At 33.3% G+C, this 21,536-nt stretch overlaps 2 protein-coding genes and 1 pseudogene across 3 annotated transcripts; all 3 read left to right on the forward strand.

Annotated features, from left to right (window-relative positions):
* Window positions 1-5,865: 5,865 nt before the first annotated feature.
* LOC7488020 (elongator complex protein 4-like) lies at window positions 5,866-8,900 on the forward strand (annotated as a pseudogene).
* A 459-nt stretch (window positions 8,901-9,359) lies between these two features.
* Window positions 9,360-15,142, forward strand: LOC7494489 (putative ABC1 protein At2g40090). Of its 2 annotated transcripts, none has more exons than XM_024606040.2 (12): window positions 9,360-9,744; window positions 10,031-10,185; window positions 10,334-10,459; window positions 10,538-10,633; window positions 10,766-10,866; window positions 11,129-11,165; window positions 12,058-12,156; window positions 12,741-12,852; window positions 13,889-13,980; window positions 14,078-14,257; window positions 14,404-14,517; window positions 14,644-15,142. In XM_024606040.2, the coding sequence occupies exons 1-12, from the start codon at window positions 9,561-9,563 to the stop codon at window positions 14,842-14,844; spliced, it is 1,497 nt and encodes a 498-aa protein (XP_024461808.1). In that variant the 5' UTR covers window positions 9,360-9,560; the 3' UTR covers window positions 14,845-15,142. The 2 variants fall into 2 exon arrangements, with proteins under 2 accessions (XP_024461808.1, XP_024461805.1); XM_024606037.2 differs by having other exon boundaries at window positions 9,432-9,744; window positions 12,058-12,276.
* A 1,675-nt stretch (window positions 15,143-16,817) lies between these two features.
* On the forward strand, window positions 16,818-21,358 carry LOC7494490 (GDSL esterase/lipase CPRD49). Its single transcript, XM_002311183.4, has 6 exons — window positions 16,818-17,217; window positions 17,419-17,496; window positions 17,631-17,771; window positions 18,080-18,156; window positions 18,240-18,389; window positions 20,759-21,358. The coding sequence occupies exons 1-6, from the start codon at window positions 17,107-17,109 to the stop codon at window positions 20,970-20,972; spliced, it is 771 nt and encodes a 256-aa protein (XP_002311219.1). The 5' UTR covers window positions 16,818-17,106; the 3' UTR covers window positions 20,973-21,358.
* The last annotated feature ends 178 nt before the right edge of the window (window positions 21,359-21,536 follow it).

The following is a 21,536-nucleotide window of genomic DNA, read 5'->3' on the forward strand; positions in this document are numbered from 1 at the left end:
TTGATATTAATATATTAAAATAATTTAAAAACATTTAAAAAATAATCCAATGTCTTTTTATGAAAAAAAAACCTTTAAAAATCACGTTAAAATAGATTGACTCTCGTGTGATGTGAATGACGTTAAAAGCATGCAAGGGCAAAACTTGAATTAGCAAGTTCGCTAAATTATTTTTTAATTTAATTTTTTAAAAATTAATATTTTTTTAAAAAAACCCCAGTTTAAAACACGAGCCAAACATCCCGTAACGATAAATATCATATAAAAAATAACTTCATAAAAAAACAACACAATCGAATCGGACTCATTGTCATCTCTGATGTCTGTGCCTTGCAATGCTTATCAATATCCAAATCTCAATTGAAAAGAAAAGAAAAGAAAAGATCACACTGAACTTTTCCATGCTATTTTCTATCTGTAACCTTAGCTTATGCAATTCTTTTAGGAAGGTAGTCCAAGCAGGAAAAGTTTATAACACTCCACAGTTTCAAAAGCCCAATAATAGCCGTCTGTCACGTCATTGCCCATTGCTTGCTGCACAAATCTAATTATTTGTTAATGGTATACCGGTTGTTTTTTTTAAATAAAAAGTTACATGCAAATTTATTAAAATAATATTTTTTTTATTTATAAAAAATTATATTTAATATTAATATATTAAAATGATCGAAAAATATCAATTTAAAATAAATAAAAAAACTTCAAAGTTTTTTTTAAAAGTTTTTAAAATAAAAAAACAAACAAGTATAGCCTATAAACACCGCACAGGATAGGTACTCCGTATCAAACAACATGCACACATAGATCATGGTACACGCGCTTCATCGTGTCACTTTTTTGGAGTTATCCTTTTATTACATCATTGCTTACAGACAAAAGCAATAGAACAGGATACTTGTAAAAAAAAACAGACAACAATGGGACGTAATAAACAGGATAGCTCACGAAATTTCAGATCATGGAATAAAATCATCTCTGTCTTGCGTGCTCGTGTAATTTTTGTTTTTTTTTAAAAAAAAAAGTCGTAATCGCACACTTAAAAAACTGCAAAATCACACCTTTCTTTCTATCTTCCGTTGCCAAGCATCTTTTATTGCACTCGATTTTATTTTTTTGTCAAAACCTAAAAAGGTTTGATTCACATTATTTTCAACTTCCTTACGAAGATGTTTTGCTTGTAAGCCAAGTGGTCAAGTAAACATCGGTCTTTTAAAAAAAAAAAATTGTGTTTACATTAGAGTTTCAACAAATCTTGAATTACTATTTTTTTTTAATTATTTTGATGAACTGATATTAAAATAAATTTAAAAAATAAAAAAATATTATTTTAATATGTTTTTAAATAAATAATATTTAAAAAAATAATAATTCAGCTATATGTATTCTAGAGCCGCTTATAGCTGAGTTACTGTCAAATCTTGCATACACCTCCTAATTCTAGATTTCTATAGCTGACATTTTATAAACATGGCTCACGAAGCTAACATGTGTAAGTCGCAATGTTTCCTGGCCATTATCGATGGGAAGTTCGGGTTGAGAAAATATCACAAAACTGCAAGGAACACTTCCAGCTCTTCAATGGGACAGTTGTTTTAGCAGTTAAAATTGTATTTCATAATTTATTTGAAATAATTTTTTATATATTTTTAAATCATTTTAATATATTAATATCAAAAATATTTTTAAAAAAATAAAAAATTATTTACATATATTTTCAATAAAAAAAATAACAATAACCACATTCTAGAATACTTTCAAAGCAGCTGGCTTTGCCGGCTCATGACCGCTAATACTTGTTAAATTCATCAATCGGAAAATAGTGATTTTTTGACCTACATGACGGGACCAAATTCCCAAGACACCAATTTTTTTTTCCTCTCTCACGAAAGCAACAATACATGTACTTCTTGCAAATAGCAACCAAGTTATTTTAAAAGTATTTGGAAATATAGTAATTATTTTTTAAAATATTTTTTATTTTATAACATATTAATTTAAAATAAATTTAAATAAATTCAATTTTTTTAAAAATATTTTACGACTACAATGTTAAACACTGTTTATATCCGACTCTGGTCCAAATCTTAGATTTTTATGGGAACATGTTGCAATGTTTTTTAAAAATAATTTTTTTGTTTGAAAAACTAGTAATCTTAAAAAAAAACACTCGCGCATCTGGATAGAATAGAACAATCTAATAAATGGTGCTGGCATAACAACACAACAACCAAGTATAAGAGCGTTGCTTTTCATTTCAAAACATATTAATCTAAAACAAAAAAAAAATAAATATTTTCAAAAGCATTTTACAACTACAATGTTAAATACTATTTATATCCTACTCTGGTCCAAATCTTAGATTTGCATGTGAACATATGTCAATGTTTTTGAAAATAATTTTTTTATTTAAAAAACTAGTAAACTTAAAAAAAAAATATCCCACATCTTGATAGAATAGGACAATCCAATAGATGGTGCTGGTATAACAACACAACTCTATTTTTTAAAAAAATATATGAAAGTTTTTTTTTTAAAAATACTAACCATGTTATTAAAAATTAAAATTAGCGGTGTACCAGAAAAACATAAACTTAAATGTCATCCTTGCATTTTCTAAATAAAACTATTTCATCATACATTAATGATGTACTAGATAAAGAAATTTTTTTTATTTTTTTAAAATTTTTAAAATTTATTTTTTAATCAATTTTTTTTATCTGAAATTATTTTTCAAAATTTTAGTTATCGAAACAACTGATTCACTAGTGTTATTTTTTTCTTGTTTTTTTTAAAAAAATTCTTAATCAACCTGCTAGTTTAAAAATCATATTAAAACTCAAATTAACTATAACTAATTTAGGAATGTTATTGAGTTTTAATTTGAATACAACTAATTATTTTTATTAATAATTATCATAATTATTAATTATTAATTTATTATAATAAGTAAATTAAGTAATCTTATTGAAATTTAAATGGATTATTTTTTAGAATAAAACGAATAAATCAGTTATTTTGATTTGTAGAGGATAAATATTGTTTGAAATTTAAGATTAAACTTAAAAAAAATCTATTAAATTGTGCTATTGAAAACATTATAAACCATGTGATTATAACATTGTAGAACACAACACAACCTATTAAATATATTATTCTCCAATTATTTTTCTCAGCACGTCCTGTTTTTCCAAATCTTTTTTCTTATGAAAAAATTAAACACACAGGGAAACCATGCTCGACGTTCACTTGTTACAATGCGAATTTGGCTTCAGTGGCAGCTTAGTGATTTACAAGTTTCTTTCCCTTCTTGAAGAATATTTGGAATAAACTATTCATCACAGCAAAAATAAGAAACCATGTACTGGAAGGAAATATATCACGCCAACGATCTCACATTTGTCACGGGATAAGAAATTGTATGGAATCTTCCTGGGAGGGAAAAGAATATGGAGTTTAGGACAATGCCCTAGCTTCAAGCCAGTGGCGGAGCCAGAAATTTTTAAATAAAAAGATAAATTACTAACAAATATTTAATATTATATGCTATACATATATATGTTATATATAGAAATTAATTTGAAATACATGTACCAACCCAAGTCAAGTAAAATTAATTTAAGAATACTTTTAAAATGAAAAAAACTTATGTTATAATTGTTTTCTTCGACATTTTATATTTTAAAACTGCTTCATAATAATTTTATTTTTAATTTTATTAAAAATATATTTCTCAATATATATTACAAACTTTCATTTATCTATTTCTAAATCTTCCAAGGACTAGGAAAGTTGTTGACAACAATTCTATGCTGACATATGGTACATAACATTTAAAATCATAGCTTAAAAGAATTGTCACAAATTAATGTTGTTCTTGCTGACTTGTTGTTTTGTACAAGTGATTAAATATAAATATTAAATGTTTTTTTTTAATTTATCTATTATATTTCTAATTTTTTTAGCTGTCTTGTACTTCATTTTTAATTATTAGTAAATTCATTATTATCATTTTTCATATGAAATTCATAACAAAACTTATCAATTCATCAAAACTCATTTCAATTCATATCCATTAGCATATAATATTACCCATACACGTATTAATTCAACAAACCCATAAATTATTATAAACCCTAACATTTTTAATAACTAATTTTTGGAGATGTAGACCCAGTATTTTTGGAGCTTCCATATTTGGTTGACCTATCAGGAAGAGATGAAGTGAAATTAAAAATTGTTTTTGTTAGAAATTAATTTTTTGGTATGTTTTTTGATCGTTTTAATACGCTGATCTTAAAAATAATTTTTAAAAAATAAAAATAAAATCATTTTAATGCATTTCGGCACAAAAAACATTTTGAAAAGCAATCGCAACCACACTCCTATACAAGTAAAGTCTCTAATAGCACAAGTATAAAAAATATAACTGCTCGGCAAGCCAACTATTTTTTCAAACCCATCAGCTGCCTCATTCTATATATATATATATATATATATATATATATATATATATATAGACACACACACACACCATGCATAGAATTCTCTATATTAAAAATGGATAAGAGAAAGGAATCGGGGGAGGGGGGGGCAATTGCCCCCTCTTGCCCCTACGTGGCTCCGCCACTGCTTCAAGCTATCTAGGTTAAAAAAGATAGAATTATTTTCAGAAACCAAAAAAATAAAAATATGAAGAAAAAACTAAAAATTGTGGTCCCTTCATCAAACAATAAAAAAGAGACCGTGACCCCTTCCTACGTCTCTGGGTACCCACGCGGAGAAATTGGGATACTTGAATACGATGGTTTTGCCACGGCTGACCGCTAACTAGCTCTTCTAGAAATTGCAAGGAAAAAAAAGAAGAAGCTAATAAGCTCTTATAGAAATTCCTACATTAACAACAGCCAAAGCACCTTTTTTTTTTTCTCCTGGTTAAACAAATATATTTTTTTGTTATTTTTTTTTATATTGTTTTTCTATGAGATTAGTGTTTTTCTATGAGATTAGTGTGGTTTGCAAGTTCGTCAAGATAATTCAGATTGCTTTAGTTGCTCCAGTTTATGAGTTTGATGAAGTTTTTTTTTAATTGAATTTAGATTTTTTATAGTCTATTTTTTCTCATATAGTTAAAAAAAAATAGTTTTATAGAAAAATTATGTTATTAAACTTTATAAAATAACAAAAATTAAAGAACGTGGGGAAACCACTGTTCACTCAACAACCATTGTATTATGGATTACAACAGTAATCCACTGTGTTTTGTTTTTTTTTTAATTTTTGTTGTGATTTTTTTTAAATCTATTTTTGTCGATTTTATCTTTTAAAATTGAGATTATTGAGAATTTAGTTTTGTAATTTGTCATTTTTTTGTCTTTATATAAGATTAGCGTGATTTACGGACTTGCCAAGCTAGTCCTATATTTACGAGTTTTATGTGTTGTCTTTTTTATTTTTAATTGAACTTAATTTTTTTTACAGTGTTTTTTTTATAGTTAAAAAAATAAATTTGACAAAAATTATATTATTAAATTTTATAAAACTATTAAAAATTAAAAGATATAAAAAAGCACTTCACTCGCATATATTACACTATAAATAACAATAGTAATACGCACTCCCCTTCATCAAACAACAGGAGAAAAAAGAAGACCGTGACCCCTTCGTACATCTTAGGGTACCCACGCGAATTGCACGCGGAGAAATTGGGATACTTGAATACGATGGTCTTGCCACAGCAGGCCGCTAACTAGCTCTTCTAGAAATTGCAAGGAAAAAAAACGAGAAGCTAATTAGCTCTTCTAGAAATTCCTACATCATCCGCTGTTCAGCGAGTCTTATATTACCATTAAATAAAATACACTGGCGATGGCATACCATGAAGAGAACCATACTTTTATGGTATGCCCTAAATAGGATACTATGTGGTTTTACCAACACAAAGCTTGTGTAGATGCGAGGAACTGATTATTTTCTATAGAACATTGGATATCTACGAGGAGCGCAGCACTAGAATTATCAAGTCATTAACATGCTCCCTCTCATGAAAACTAAAGGGAATTGCATTTCTGAAAGGAATAAAGCCAAATCCGAACAAATACACCGAATGAATTCATCTGCCAGACTGCGAGCCTCGATCACACGGATCCTGTAATCGGGTATTTTTTTTTCTTTTCTGGAAAGATAGAAGAAATGGAGGCCATGTTTGTTTCCCGGAAAGTAGTTTCCGGAAAACCACTTTCTAAATTTTCCTGTATTTGTTTGCCATTAGAAAAGTTGATCAACGGAAAACACTTTCCAGTAAAAGAAAAATTTGGTATGGTTTCCATAAAAGTATTTTCCCTTTTGGTTGTGTTTATTTTCCGGAAACCACTTTCCAAACTTTCCTGTGTTTGTTTGCCATTAGAAAAGTTGGTCAACGGAAAACACTTTCCAGTCAATGGAAAATTTGGCTTGGTTTTCAGGAAAGTGTTTTCCTGGAAAATTTGGGCGGATAACACTTTTCGGAAGTTGTGAAAAATTTAAAAATGTCATTATTTGCTGACTATATCAAATTTGATCCTCAAACTTTTTATTGCTATATATAATTTGTTTTGAATATTTATTTTTCAAATTCATCTCTTAAAATTTAATTTTTATATTAACTTTGGTCCTTATTTTTATAATTGCTATTTGCTTTTTACTTATCATTTTTTTATTGAAATTTTTTATCTATCAAATTTGGTCCTCATTCTTTTGATTGTTACTTATTTTATTTGAAATAATTTATGAAATGTTAATTATTATTATTTTAATTTTTTCATCTTTTTTTTTTAATTTTTTAGATTTGATCTCTATTATTTTGATTATTATTTATTTTATTTGAGATAATTTATGAAATTATATTTTTTTTCAATTTTATTCTCATTCAAATTTTTAATTTGTAAGATTTGTTTCTCATTATTTTAATAAACTTGAAAAAAATAAAATATTAATAAGTTATTTTTCAGTTCATTTTCCATGACATAACCAAACACTGAAAAATGTTTTCCAACTTATTTTCCATTACACTACCAAACATCGAAAAATACTTTTCCAGAATTCACTTTCTTCAGAATTCAGTTTATAAAAAAATTTACTTTCCAGCAAACAAACATGGCCGAAATCTAGTCCTTACCCAAAATTTTTTGTCTTAAAATCTGTCTTGGAACTGGCTCAAAAATATCTTCAAACCCGTACAACATGGGTTTCATAACCCATCGCGTAAGAGCCCACTCTACTAACAAGGCCTATGTTTCAATAATAATTTTAAGACGAGCCTAGCTTCAAAAAAGACTACTAGTATACAAGGAACTTGTCACGTCTAGAGAGGCAAGTCGAGGTGAAGCGTTGAACGCACACAATAAGAAGCTGCTGTTTGGTTGCTGAGAAAGACAGGGAAAGGAGTAAGAAAGAAACACTCCTTTTGTTTTATCACGTCTGTCTTCCGCTGTTTTTGAACACCTCTCCGCTTCACTTTTTTCTTTTTAAATATCTTTATATATATATATATATATAAAGAATCGTGATTGCTATTTATCTTTTCAAAATCCACTATGATTCTTTTTTGTGACTCATATGGAATTCTGTTAACTAATTAATGTTATATTGCAGGACTGGGGTATGCTTTCCTTCATTACATCTCTCAAAAGCATGCTACGGTCTGCAAATGCAGTTGCTGTTATTACATTTCCACCTTCCCTTCTTTCACCATCCTTCTGTAAAAGATGGCAGCACATGGCAGATGTGTTACTGTCTGTCAGGGCTATCCCAGGTTTATTGTTTCTTACAAGTGCTTTTGTGCTGTTTATTTTAGTTTTTAAACTTCTGAACAGGTGCTCTTTCCCAAACGAGGACAAGGAATTGGGAAAACTACTAACTGGTTACCAAGACATGGTTGGCTTCCTTAATGTGCACAAAATAGCATGTGTCAATACTCAGGTACAATATCATTATGCTTTGCTGTTATCATAGGCCATGGATATTCTCTAGCTTTGTGATGGGCTTTGATTATGCAAGTAGACATGCACAGAGGATTACATGCACAGATACACATCAAGAGGGGCCACCTATGGACATAACCCTACGACCTGTTTGGTTAAGGCATGTTTGACTCAATTGTTGGCCTTGAAATAGTTTAATTCCTTTTAAATCAACAGCACCAGCACCAGCACCAGCACCACCACCACCATATATACTCTTATTCATCTAAATACGCAAGTTCAATTGTTTCTTCTCTTGAAAGTTCCATATAGAATAGCAACTCAATTTGCAAATGTTTGTTTGATCAAGAACTTGGGTCATTCCAAAGACCCTGTACCATTTTGTTTATCATCATAGCGTCAGGGTTGCATGGTTCTGTTGTTTTTTCTTTTCCACAGGTTCCCGTGATTCTTGAGGCAACAGCATTCTCAATAAAATTGCAAATGCGAAGGTTTTTAGTTTTAGAGTGCTTAAATCAAGCCCCTGTTGATGGTTCAAGTGGGACTTCATAGGCACATCTGGTGGTTGTTCTGTGTCCTCCAAAAGTGGCGCCCCTTGATTTTTAGCATCATTGCATATAGATCACCAGGCAAGTGCTTGTCAAACCAACACTGAGAGTTCACCAGGAACGGAACAGAAACATTGTTGGTCCTTGCAGGCAGAACACTCGAGGGTTTTTATCATTAACTGGCCTAGCAGCGCAATCGTTGAATATGCTGTCGTGGACAATAATCCAGCCTTGGATGCAAGAAAGAGGGCCAGTCTCTGCTGATACATCCCTTCGGATTTTCAGTGATCTGTTTTGCTGATTGATTTATCCAAAATGTTGGCAAAGACAGAACAACATAAAATCAATCTGGTAGTTTTCTGAATGCCAGTTTTGCGTCCTTTAATTTTATTTCTGAACAGATGCCTTGTTTTTATTACCATGGAACTTCGATGAAAAACTATTAAAAAAATAGTGAATATATATATTCTAATTATACGGTTTTCTAGAACATGCATTAGTGATTTTGTTTATTGGGCTAAGAAGTGCCCCGTCTCTCTGATTAGTTTTCAATAAAAAATTTTGAGGTTGGCTTTCTTCAATTATATTTTAGCTTTTAAATCGATTTATCTAGTTATTTGTAGAATTCTATCTAGGATTTCGCACTTTTTTTGCGCGAGTGCGAGAAAAATATTTTATAATTAAAAAAAATTAAGATTAGATCAATTAAAAAAGAAAATAAAAGAAGCACTCGATGAGCATTAACATAAAATGTTTTATTAAAAAAGATAATCAATGGCTTTATTCCAAGGTCTTGCGACCTATTCATGTCCAATTTTGTTAATTTTAATGGGGAAATAAAATTGAAGGATGATATTTTCCGAAATTGCTAGTCCACGTTTAACGTCCTGTTTTGACCAAAAGGGTGGATTTGTTTCAAGCTCTTAACTTCCACAGGTCTTTTATTTTTTTGGTACATGGACCATCGAGAGTTGTTTGCGCTTGGTTGCCGGGACCGTGTGTTCTATTTGTATACATCCCGTTTTCTCCCAAACTTATAAAAACATAAGGGAGTATGGCAACGCGATCCTTGTGGCGCACCCGAGGGAAACTCGCGGTGGCAGCCACTGCGCTTCTAACTGGGGGTGCTACAGCCACCGTGGCCACTTCCGAGGATCCAGCGACTGCTCTAAAGCTCTGCACCGCCGTCCCTGTTCGCCTGTATCGCAACACTGTCACTGCCGCCTCTATTGCCTTCGGTACATATCTTCAGAGCTTCTAAATTCTCTCTTTTTTTTCATCACCAATTCACAGAGATACGATTCCATCGTTAAATTCAATTTTGGCTTAGATTTTGCACTTAGCGCTAGAATTATTATATTTATGATAGGTGATAACTTATAATTGTAAATATTCTATGCGGTGTATACAATAGCATTTTCTTAGATAACCTTGGATTTTTTTTAATTTGTGATCGATGAGTATCGAGAATTGTTGAGATGAATTTATAACGACGATGGTGTCTGTTTTCTGCTTTGTCGATAGATTATGAATACTCGCTGTGGGGGTTGTCGGAAGGAAGTGTTGAGAAGGCGAAAGTTAAACATGAAGTTCACTTAAGGTCTGCACGGAAACTTCAAGAACTTTGTTTTAAAAATGGAGGAATTTATATTAAGCTTGGGCAACACCTTGGTCAGCTGGTATGCTTTCAATCTGCTTCCTTTAGCATATGCATGAAATTATACAGAATATCTGCTCTGTCAAGTTAATGTGCTAGATGGGTTATTTGTTCGTTGAGTAATTAATCAGTTGCGAGTATTATTAGTTGATAATTTGTTGTGCAAACAGGAATATCTAGTTCCCGAGGAGTATGTTCAGACAATGAGGGAGTCAATGCTGAACAAATGTCCAGTTTCTTCGTATGATCAAGTGTGTGAGGTTTTCAAGAAAGAGCTTGGAGAGACACCGGATAAAGTATGTATCATAACGTTGATTTATTTTAGGATGGAGACTTGGAACAGTATGTCCTGAATAAAGGCCTCTTATATGCAGATTTTTGAAGAATTTGATCCTGTTCCAATAGCAAGTGCTTCCCTTGCACAAGTTCATGTAGCTCGAACACTTGATGGCCAAAAAGTGGCTGTGAAGGTCTCCATTGTTGCCCCTTTAATTGAAAATAAGTTTTGTATTTTTTTGGTGGAATTAAGTTTTCACGTTAACGTTTAGGAAATGATTTCTAGGGTTCGCCTTTAACCTCCATTTTGTTTTATGGATATTCAGGTTCAACACACTCACATGACAGATACTGCCACTGCAGATCGTGCCACTGTGGAAGTGCTTGTGAATACCCTACATGGTGTTTTTCCTTCTTTTGATTACAGGTAGCATCATGGATGGTTCCATCCTATAGGATGTTTACCTGTTCTTGTATTTCATGATAAGTTGTTCACTTTTTGGATATCCGGCATACTAATCATGCACGATATGCAACCACGTGCACTTGGATTTTGGTTTTATGTGAGATGCACATTTTTTTTCTTTTTTAAATGTGCAAATATTCCTTTCTCCTATCTGTTTATAAGTGGTTTTTCATGGTCTTGAAGAGCTATTTTTAATTGAGATTTCCTTGAATTACTTGTGCAGATGGTTGATTGATGAAATTCGTGAAAGTTTACCCAAGGCAAGTTTCTGAAAATTTTTGTATTCTCAAGTATTTTTTACATGCACAAAGTCATTCTGAAATTTGCAAAAGCAACGTAAAGTACTTGTCTAATCATTCTTTAAAATAAACCTGGTTGGCCTGATCATAGTGATTGCAACTTGCTGGTTTTTATTTGCTCAGTTGGCTTCTTATGTTCTTGCAGTCACAAGAGGAAAGATAAAACTTTCTGCTTCAAATTAAGTCAAAGGATTTGTAAATGTCCCTCTTTTCTGTTAAGCTACTGCCATTGTTGCTATTCAAGTCTGACGAATGTATCGGTTGCACACTTTAGCACAAAGTTCTATTTTGCTCTAACAATAATAAGTTACTGTCCTTTTCCTTTACTGGAAGTGAACTGCCCAGTCTGTTGTAGTTATCCAATCATAGTATATGCAAATCAGTAGTTATAAGTACCAAAGATCATGCAACTTTAGGACTAATAATTTAATGTTCAACTAAAAGTAAGTTTTGATTAAAGATTCTATGTAGATCAACCCTAATTATTATGACATGTTGATGCCAGCAGGTTAACCCTTTAATTAAACCTTGTTGAACCTTTAACCCTGACATTTGTTTTTTATTTTTTTTTGTTCAAAGACAGGGTTGGTTTTCAAAACACTGTTACCAAACATTAATTGATGCCTAATAAATATTTTTTCTTGTAGCCTTAATGCATGTCTTTAACATTAATTGATGCCTAATGCATAGTTTTTCTTGTAGCTTTAATACATGTCTTTAACATTATTTGATGCCTAATACATAGTTTTTGTTGTAGCCTTGAAACATGTCTGTGATTTGATATAGATGCACTCTTATTAAAATTGACCGTGATTTTTCTTTTCTTTATTTTTTTTTTTCACATGGCCTTCAGGAATTGGATTTTTTGGTTGAGGCCAAGAATAGCGAGAAATGTTTGGAGAATTTCCGGAAGCTATCTCCCCATATTGCAGAATATGTTTATGCTCCAAAGGTGCATTGGAATTTAAGTACTTCAAAGTTATTAACCATGGAATTTATGGATGGTGCACATGTGAACGATGTGAAGACCATACAGAAACTTGGGATTCAGCCCAATGAAGTTGCAACATTAGTAAGCTCATGCAGGCTTGTTTTATTGGTTTAGAAGTCAACATGATTGAGAAATTTCCATCTCCAACATTCTTAAAATTAAGCTATGGCTTGAAAGTAGGTCTCGGGAAGAGTGGCCTGGCCCTGGTTTTAACATTCATTGTTTTGCATGAACTGGCCACCCTTGAAACTTGAAATCTCTTTTTCTTGCTTGGCAGCCAATTGTTTTACCATTTTCGTCTACTAAGCTTTTTAAAAAAAAGATATGGTTCATCCATTTTGGCTGAAGGAGATGTGTTGTAATAAACTGACTTCATCTCGTGAGCTTGTTTGAAGGCAGTCTATTATCATTGAACCATTGGGTTCAATTTCCAATGACTAACACATGTTTACTGAGAAGGAAAACAGTTGATATTTGAGTTGCGAAGTTTGAAGATTTAGTTTCCTTGGGGTGACATTAAGACGGTATACACTTTTCTTTTGCAGGTTAGTCGAGTTTTTGCAGAGATGATGTTCAGACATGGATTTGTGCATTGTGACCCACATGCTGCTAACTTGATTGTTCGCCCTTTGCCATCTGGTAAAAGGACCATTCTAGGTCAGGCTTCTTTTTGCTGAGATTGTCTTTGACCATTTCTGTAAAATTTCATTGGCTGGTCAGCTGCTTAAGTAGTTTCATCAGCAATCAGCAATCAGGAAGCAGTTAGTGTTAGTTTATTTTCCATTTTGTTATTATCATTTGTTTTTCTTTAATGCTCATGATTATGCATATGCTCTCTGTGTTTCCAGGTCCAATTTCACTAGTCCTAGTAGGCATAGCACCTATTTTATTTTTACACAAGTAGAGCACTGTAACTGATGAACCATTATAATACTGCTGGAAATCAACCTCATTGGCCAATTTGCTATTCATTTATAATTGCTTACCTTTGAAATTTGTGCTAGTGATCCTGGATTTAATGTCTTCATTCACCTGGTTCAGTCAATTGTAACAACACTATAGAAGTTTTACAGGGTGATACTCAAAAACTTTTCTGCACACAATCACTTTGAAAATTCTGGTTTTATGTATATACTTGGAAAGGTCATCCTAATATCCTCAAGATGTTTGTGGGCATTATTTGACTCACAGAGAACCTAAATCAGGGGATTTTAGTGCACAGTACTTGTAAAACTCTAGGAAATGCCAGCAGGTACCATATTTCTGGCAATCTGTAAATATGTTAATGGTTTAATTTCCCTCAATCAATACTTCCTAGGTAGTGTTAAGGAATAGAAAGCTTGTAAAAATTCTGGCTACTTTTGGTAAGAAATGCTCTCGTGCATAAGCTGAAGAGAGATCCATTTAACTATCTCTGTCCCTCCATCCTCTTGGAAGGGGTGGGGGAGAAGGATCTTTGTCCTGGTGTTGGTTGGATTGTTATCTTTTGTATTAAAGAATGCCTTTGATATCTTGTGCATTACCTGCTCATGGTTCTTGAAAACTACTACTCTTCAAAGCTTTTCATATCCATGGACTAGTAATGGACGTCGAAGAACCTTCTCCATGCAATACTCTCTTTTATATAGCAGTTTGTATGTATAACTAGTTGGTTCTCAGAAACACTAATGTCTCAAGTTTCCCATATGTACAGGCAAGAGAAAACCACAGTTGGTACTCTTGGACCATGGTCTATACAAAGAACTTGATTTCACAACTAGGTTTAACTACGCTTCCCTTTGGAAGGTGCATTTTTACTTCCATCTTCCATCATTATTCACTTGCATCTTTCCACTGTTGATGGCTTAATGCTGGTATTCTGATGTTATGAAATCTGTCACAGGCATTGATTTTTTCTGATGCTAATGCAATAAAGGAAAACAGTGTTAAATTGGGTGCTGGAGAGGATCTATATGCACTGTTTGCTGCCATTCTTACCATGAAGCCCTGGAATAGGATCATTGACCCATCCGTTGATCATTTGGTTATAAAAGGCGATGACAGCGAGCGTTCAGAACGGCAGGTCTGTCAGTCTTCTTACAAATACAGATATGCTTTGGGACGTATCATTGTGCTTCTCATTGACAAATTATTGTTACATTGTCCACATGGATGCTTTCCATGTATTTATTACTTGCTTTACAATTTGTAGTTTTGTACCCTTTGCAGATGTACGCATCTCAGTTTTTTCCTCAAATCTCAGAGCTTCTAAGGAGGCTGCCACGAGTAATTCTGTTGATGCTGAAGACAAACGACTGTTTACGATCTGTAAATAGTTGTCTGGTATTGTGCATTATCCTCCCTCATTATTGTTGCCATTTATTATTGCGGTCTTCTGGTTGAAGTTAATTACAATTTATTGTTAAGTAAATCTTGGAATTGTTTGTAATCAAAATGAATTATGGTCAGTTGCAAGGATCTTCTGTCGAGACATTTTTCATCATCGGAAAAGTTTCCTCCGAGGCAGTTGTTGAGGCAAAGAAGTTGCAGCGAAAATCCTTACTAAGCAGGTTAGATGTATTGCTGGAGGAAATCTTGTTGGAAGTTAGACTTCTTGGAATGCAGATAGCCCTGTGGCTTCTACATCTAAGGAGAGCATTGACGGGATGAATACAAACATCGGACATAGAGCCTGTTTCTTTTCTTTTTTCAAATTTTTACCACACAGTGACTTCATATTCTTTCTCTCCGCTGTCCAGAAGGTGCTTTGGGCACGGATTGATACCGTGATTTTTTTTCTTAAACAGTTAAAAGGAAAAGATGTATCATTCATTCGATCCAATAAGAAACTCGGGATGATAATTTGTGTTGTAAAACCCCTCAATGGGGAAGGAGAAATTATAAGACACGGACGAATGGAATTTAATTTCCTTGTGATTTTTGGAAATGAATATCGTGTCCATTTGAATTGCTGTCTTGAACACATGTAAGTTGTCGATGTATTTTTTTACGTTTCTTCGTCACGGGGAATCTCGTGTCCGTTGTGAGGGACACAATAATAGTGAAACTAGTCTTTTTACCGAGCCAGATTTTTTTAAAACATTAAAAAAAATTATAAAAATACTAGGAAGTAAAAAATTTGTTGCATCTTGGTCAAAATACTTTTATTTTTTTTTAATTGGTGGCATGTTAGATGAAATATTTTTATAAAAAAAAATTGAGATGTATAATGATAAAATTATGAAACTCACACTAAAACAAATAAAATATTAGAAGGTAAGAGCAAATAAAATTATAGAATTAAACGAAGGTTGAAGCAAATTTTTATGGAAATAACTAATAATTATGAAATTAAAAAAATTAATTTATAAATTATTGCAAATAAAAATAAAAATAAAAATAATCAAATTTGAATGAAAAGTAAATTGAAGAGTTGTTTTTAAAAAAATTGGAGGGTAAACATGAATATAGATAGAATATTGATTAAAACAATTATAAAATATTAAAAATAAATCAATCTAATATTTTTTAAAATGAAATAAACCCAACATAGTTAAAACACTATAACAAACAGCACTAAATCTTAAAGTTTTTCAAATGCAATAGTCAATTGAGTCAACCACGCTCCTCAAAGCATATGATGATGGTGTGAGCTGTTGGGTGACTGTGTGGTGTCCTGTACCATTTGACTGTCATTTTCATCCAGAAACTATGGAAACCTCATATTGTAGTGGTTGGGTTTGTGGGAGCTGTAGCAAGTAGCAACCACTACTGTCAATCGAAGAAAGTGAAGGGCAACAAACATTACATACTATCAATCATGGCACATTGCAGGCGGTCTTTGTCAGGGTCCAATCTTGTCTCGTGACTGGGCGTGGGGCTCGGCGTGGCAGTGCGTGCACCTGGTTGGACCATGATCATGATAGTTGACTGTGTTTATGGAACTCTCTTCCATGCCAAACCCACCAATTTGGTGGCTCAATCAGTTTCACGAATTTGGCCGTCAAATTTGGGTTTATTACGTTAACCTTCAGGGAGGGAGTATAATTACACAATTCCTGTTGACAAGGAAGACGCCTCATCTTTCTTCAAAGAGAGCGATCCTTTTGAGAGTTTAGGATCATCTGGTGGCTATGGATGGTCCAGGTCGCAGCAGAAAGGTTGCATTAATGGGGAAGCCATCAATGGCTGGCGTGGTTCGGTGGTTGGGTAATGGCATGGCGTTTGCATTTACTTCTTCAAACGCGCATGAACATTACTCGCCTATTTTCGCGCGAGTAGGTGGAACCTATAAACTCGCCTTTTGCCGTATCATTTCAAGTTCTAAACTTGAAAGCCTGGAATAATAAAAACACAACCCTTCTTTTATTTATTAGGAGATATTTGTCATGTTTTAATGATTTTAATTATCTACGTTATATCTAAAATTCAACGCTTTAGATGATATCTGGCATTGCCATACAATGATATTTTTAATTTTTTTTTTAGTTTTTATTATTTTAATGTGATGATATAAAAAATAATTTTTATAATATAAAAAAAATAATTATTTTAATATATTTTCAATCAAACATAACTTAATTTTTTTTTTTTAAATGATGTTATTTTTTCATATTTGAGTTGGGTTATTTTGTATATTCCCATTGAGTAGGACTCCCAAAGTTGTGGAGGGAAGAAATGAAAGAAGAGAGGAAGACACTTATAGTCTGTTACAAACCAAGTAGTGGACGTCTATCTATCCATCTTTAATGAGGGTCATGGGATAGCTTAATAAAATCCGCCAGTCCTCGATTTTTACTCCTTTCTCTATCAACCTCCTCCGCTCATAAAAGGAGCGTAGAGCCACTGCCATTTTCAACCTTCACAGCCAGACACGAAGAACAAAGAATTTTGTGTTTAAAGAAAAACAGAACGACCTACGGATTTGTCAAAATGGTGGGACCTAGTAGACCGCAATTTGTTCTCTTTGGATCCTCCATTGTCCAACTCTGCTTCAGTCATGGCGGTTGGGGCTCCATTCTCTCCGATATCTACTCTCGCAAAGTATTCCTCTTTCTCCATTTGTTTATTTTATATTTCACGTGCTCTTTGAATGTTGCTTGATTTATTTCTTTTCGAATACATATAAATTGAAATGAAGATTTTCCCTAATGATATTTATTTCACTGTTTTGGCCAATTAACCCCAGCACTGATTAGTTGCCATTTTCATCGTCTGATTAGGCTAATCTTTTTCTGTTTGCAGGCAGACATATTGTTGCGAGGCTACTACGGATGGAACTCGCGGCGTGCTGTCCAGGTTCTCGATCAAGTTTTTCCCAAGGTATTTTCGTTGATATAATAATTTCTTTTAGGAGCAGATTAGACGTAAAAATTGATCTATTTGAGGAATCTCATCTCTAAGTTGGTGAAATTGATCGTGCTATTAGCTTGTTATATGGGTTTTATGTATTGTAGGATGCTCCTGTGCAACCAGCTCTGGTGATAGTTTATTTTGGTGGTAATGATTCAATGGGGCCTCACTCATCTGGCCTAGGCCCTCATGTACCCCTTGATGAATACATGGAGAACATGAGAAAGATTGCAGTTCACCTCAAGGTTTTCTCCTGGTTCTCACTATATATATAGATCATGGTTCACATGTATAATATGAATGATCAAAGCAATTCTTCTCCTTATTTGATGAATATTGCGGTAAACTTTCTTTTTAAGGGGAATGAAATCTGGGAGGTTTTTATGCTGCTCTCGAATACCTTTAAATGATTAAATGCTTGTTATTCATTTCCTGATTGCTGGACTATGTCCAGTTATTCTTTTGTTGTGTATATTTTGTAATTTGGCCCTGCAAGAACTCATCAGAGAATGATGTTTGATGCTTCATCTAACACTAGATATTTGAAAATCAGAGCCTCTCAGATACAACCCGCATCATTTTTATGAGCTGTCCACCTGTTGATGAGGCCAGAGTTAGTTCAAGCACAAGGTGCTCTGATTCGTTATTTTCTTTTCCTTCTTTTTTTGTTTCTGATCATAGAAATTCTGAACCGTCTGTTTTTCTAAATTCAGTGGAATTTTCAGTGAAGTGGTACGAACAAATGAGTTGTGCCAAATATATTCCAATTCTTGTATAAAGCTATGCCAGGAATTGGGAGTGAAGGTTGTTGATCTTTTCTCTGCCTTTCAAAAAAGAGATGGTTGGACCACTGCTTGCTTTACGTAAGTTTTCTTCATCTTCCTTCTGCTAACAAGATCAATGTTCAGAAGTGTATATAATCTTATGTATTGTTTGGTCTCCCTCATGTATCTTCTATGCGTTTTCTATATGATGCTTACATGTGGTGGTATTTTCCTTGCACACAATTATCGATGAGGCTTAGTTTCTGTTTCTCTCATATTTGGATTTTTTTTTAATTATCACATTAAATTTTTTATTGACAAACGAGCACCGGCCAAAAAAGATATTGGAATATAACATAATTTGGTAAAAGTTGTTGTTGGAAAACGTGACTTTAAAAAGTTATGGTTGGAAATAAAGATATTTAAAAATTATTAAAATGGACTGGCACAAATTCCAAGAAGAAGAAACATGAGAGAAGAGAAAACGAATGAAAAAAAAAAAAGATCTTAGAGGCACACTAAAGCTCCGATAATAACACTCTCGTACCATTAGAAGAACTCGATGACACCTAAGATCATCAATGGTGATCGAAGTGGACCACACGCGCCATTCAAAGGAAATTAAGCCATCCACCGTCTTTGGGTGGCACGCGTTGGCCCACTCTGGCCACTATTGATGACCTTTCTTGGTGTCATTATATTTATCTTGTTAAGATCTTTCTGATGATACCAGGGGTGTCATCATCGAAGCTTCAATGTGCCTCCGAGATTTTTTTCTTTTTTTTTTCTTCTCTCTCCTCTTTCTTCCTTGGAATTCATGTACTTCCATTTTAACCATTTAGAGATTGTTTATCTATGTGGTCCAACTGCGCTTTTCATAAATTTTGATTTATTTTTTTGTTTCAAATTAATTTTTTTATAGTATTTTTAAATCGTTTTAATGTGTTGATGTAAAAAATAAAAAAAACATTATTTTGATGCATTTTCAAGCGAAAAACACTTTGAAAAACAACTGCTATCACAATGCTAAACACCACCTTAATGTCACAATTCCCACACGTGAATTTTACCGAACTATGTTATTTCTCAAAATCATTTTTGACTAGTGCTAGTGCCAATTTTTCCCCCCCAACTATTTTAGAAAGAAAAAACACCCTCATATTTGTTTGTTCGTTTTTTTTTTGTTAATCTGGATAATAGACTCCTTGATTGTTTACTTTTGTCGTTATAAGGATAGTTGCTCGTAATCTTAGGATATGTGTAAAAACATCAGGTTGAAATCCAAATGCTTGCCTGCACAGTTTGCAGTATGTTGCGGTGTCATTTGTCTATGGGAACTCACGGGCTGCAGATATATATATATAATCTAGGGACTATCTGCAAAAATCAGATAAACGATCCCCATTTTCAGTTTTTGCATTGCCGTGAAAAGTTAGGCCATCAACGCGTTTGCTTTCCCATGATGAAAAGATATTATTAGCCAGCTTTGATGGATTAGATTATGTTGTTGTTTCGGATGGTCTTCTTAGGGCTAAAACTTATCGAGCCACCTTGAACTATCAACCGTTTTGATTGACACTTTTTTTTTAATATCTAGATCATGGTGTGTTTGAATTAAGACCCCCTTTGCTAGGTTCCAATCACTTTTGGCAGTGAGACCACTGTCAAATGAAAGTTTCAATCAACATGATTTCATGCATTCATGTCTTAAACCCAACCATCACTGCATTTCAGTGTTCTAAAGGTTGGAAATTTCAGATTGAAAAACTAATAATCAAATTTTTGAGTTTGATTTGAGATTCAAAATGGATTTTGAATTTAAATGTTGTTTTCAAGGTTGAAAGGGGTTACTTTAATGGTCTTTTTGGGTGGATTTGGTGGTCACAGTGATGGAAGTTTGGTGGTGAACAGTGATAGAAGTGATCCTAATCCAAACACTTCATAGTTCACATGTATTAAAATTAAAAGAGAGAAGGGTTTTTCTTATGTGGTTTAGTAGTCTTTTAAGCATTGGCCTTTCTTAGTGCACAACCTAGAATATGTTCTATGGACTCATCGAACTTGAATTTTATTCTGTGGAGACTTGAGAAGACTTCCTGGTTTTGGAATTTGGATGCTAGATGTGCACTGGTTTTGGATATTGGAGTCAGGTGTATACGAGCGAAACCTGTCGTCCAATACATGTTATCTCTAAACAGATGGTCTCTCCTTCATCCTATATGGAAAGGCAGGCCGTGCTGGTTAATTTAGCTCACAAATGACTAGATATTTCCTCCTTGTTACAATTTTTACTGGCTAATGTTAGCTTCCATTGGGAAGTACCGTCATGATTTAAGATTGTCAGGTTGTCTTCTCCTTTTACCACAACAATCATAAAAAATGTGAATCGAATGTCTTTGGTTGACTTAAACTGGTAGTAACGTGTTTCAACTTTCAATTTTAAAGTTTCCCCCTTCACTTTTTTCCAGAGATGGCATTCATTTATCAGCAGAGGGGAGCAAAATAGTTGTGGAGGAGATTCTGAAGGTGCTAAAGGAAGCTGAGTGGGTTCCATCTCTTCATTGGAAGTCCATGCCCACCGAATTTTCAGAGGATTCACCATATGATCTTGTTGCTGCTGATGGGAAACAAACTCTAAATCCCTCCGAGTGGACATTTCACAGGGAGGTTCATTGGGACTAGGTTGCAAAACTATCTTTATGCCTTTTTCAAATGCCGGAGCTGCAACTAGAAATTGAAGGAAACAAGCATCCCTTACCAGAGGCGGCATGAACCCACAAAAAAGACTCAGCCTAGAGTGGAATAATTATAATGCAACTCATTCTTGTCTACTGTTTCTGAACTCCCTTCGTTTTTAATTGAACTGTTCCTTGTATAGCCATAGGTTTTAGCAGTAACATTAGTCTCTAAAATGGCATGGATGGTGCTGTTTTGAATAATATTCAAATGCAGCAGCGCCATTTCTCGCATAGACTGTATGGTTTCAAGACGAACCCATCACAGGTGGTTCCGGTGCCAATTTGTTCCTTGATTATCATTACATGCATGGTTTCAGCATGATTTTTCCATCTTAAATCTCTCTTCATCGGGCCTTTTCTTTTCGTTTTTTCATTCACAAGAAAAGTAAGATGTTACTGTCACGTTCCATCTCACAAGTTCTTTGCTATGAGAAGTAGTGTTTTCCTGCACCCAGAGCACCAGTCAAGCGGAAAAGAGGCCTCTAGGGAATAAGGATTCCTGGTTCGA

The sequence above is a fragment of the Populus trichocarpa genome, chromosome 8, assembly GCF_000002775.5.
Source record: "Populus trichocarpa isolate Nisqually-1 chromosome 8, P.trichocarpa_v4.1, whole genome shotgun sequence".
In the NCBI taxonomy this organism is placed as follows: Eukaryota; Viridiplantae; Streptophyta; class Magnoliopsida; order Malpighiales; family Salicaceae; genus Populus; species Populus trichocarpa.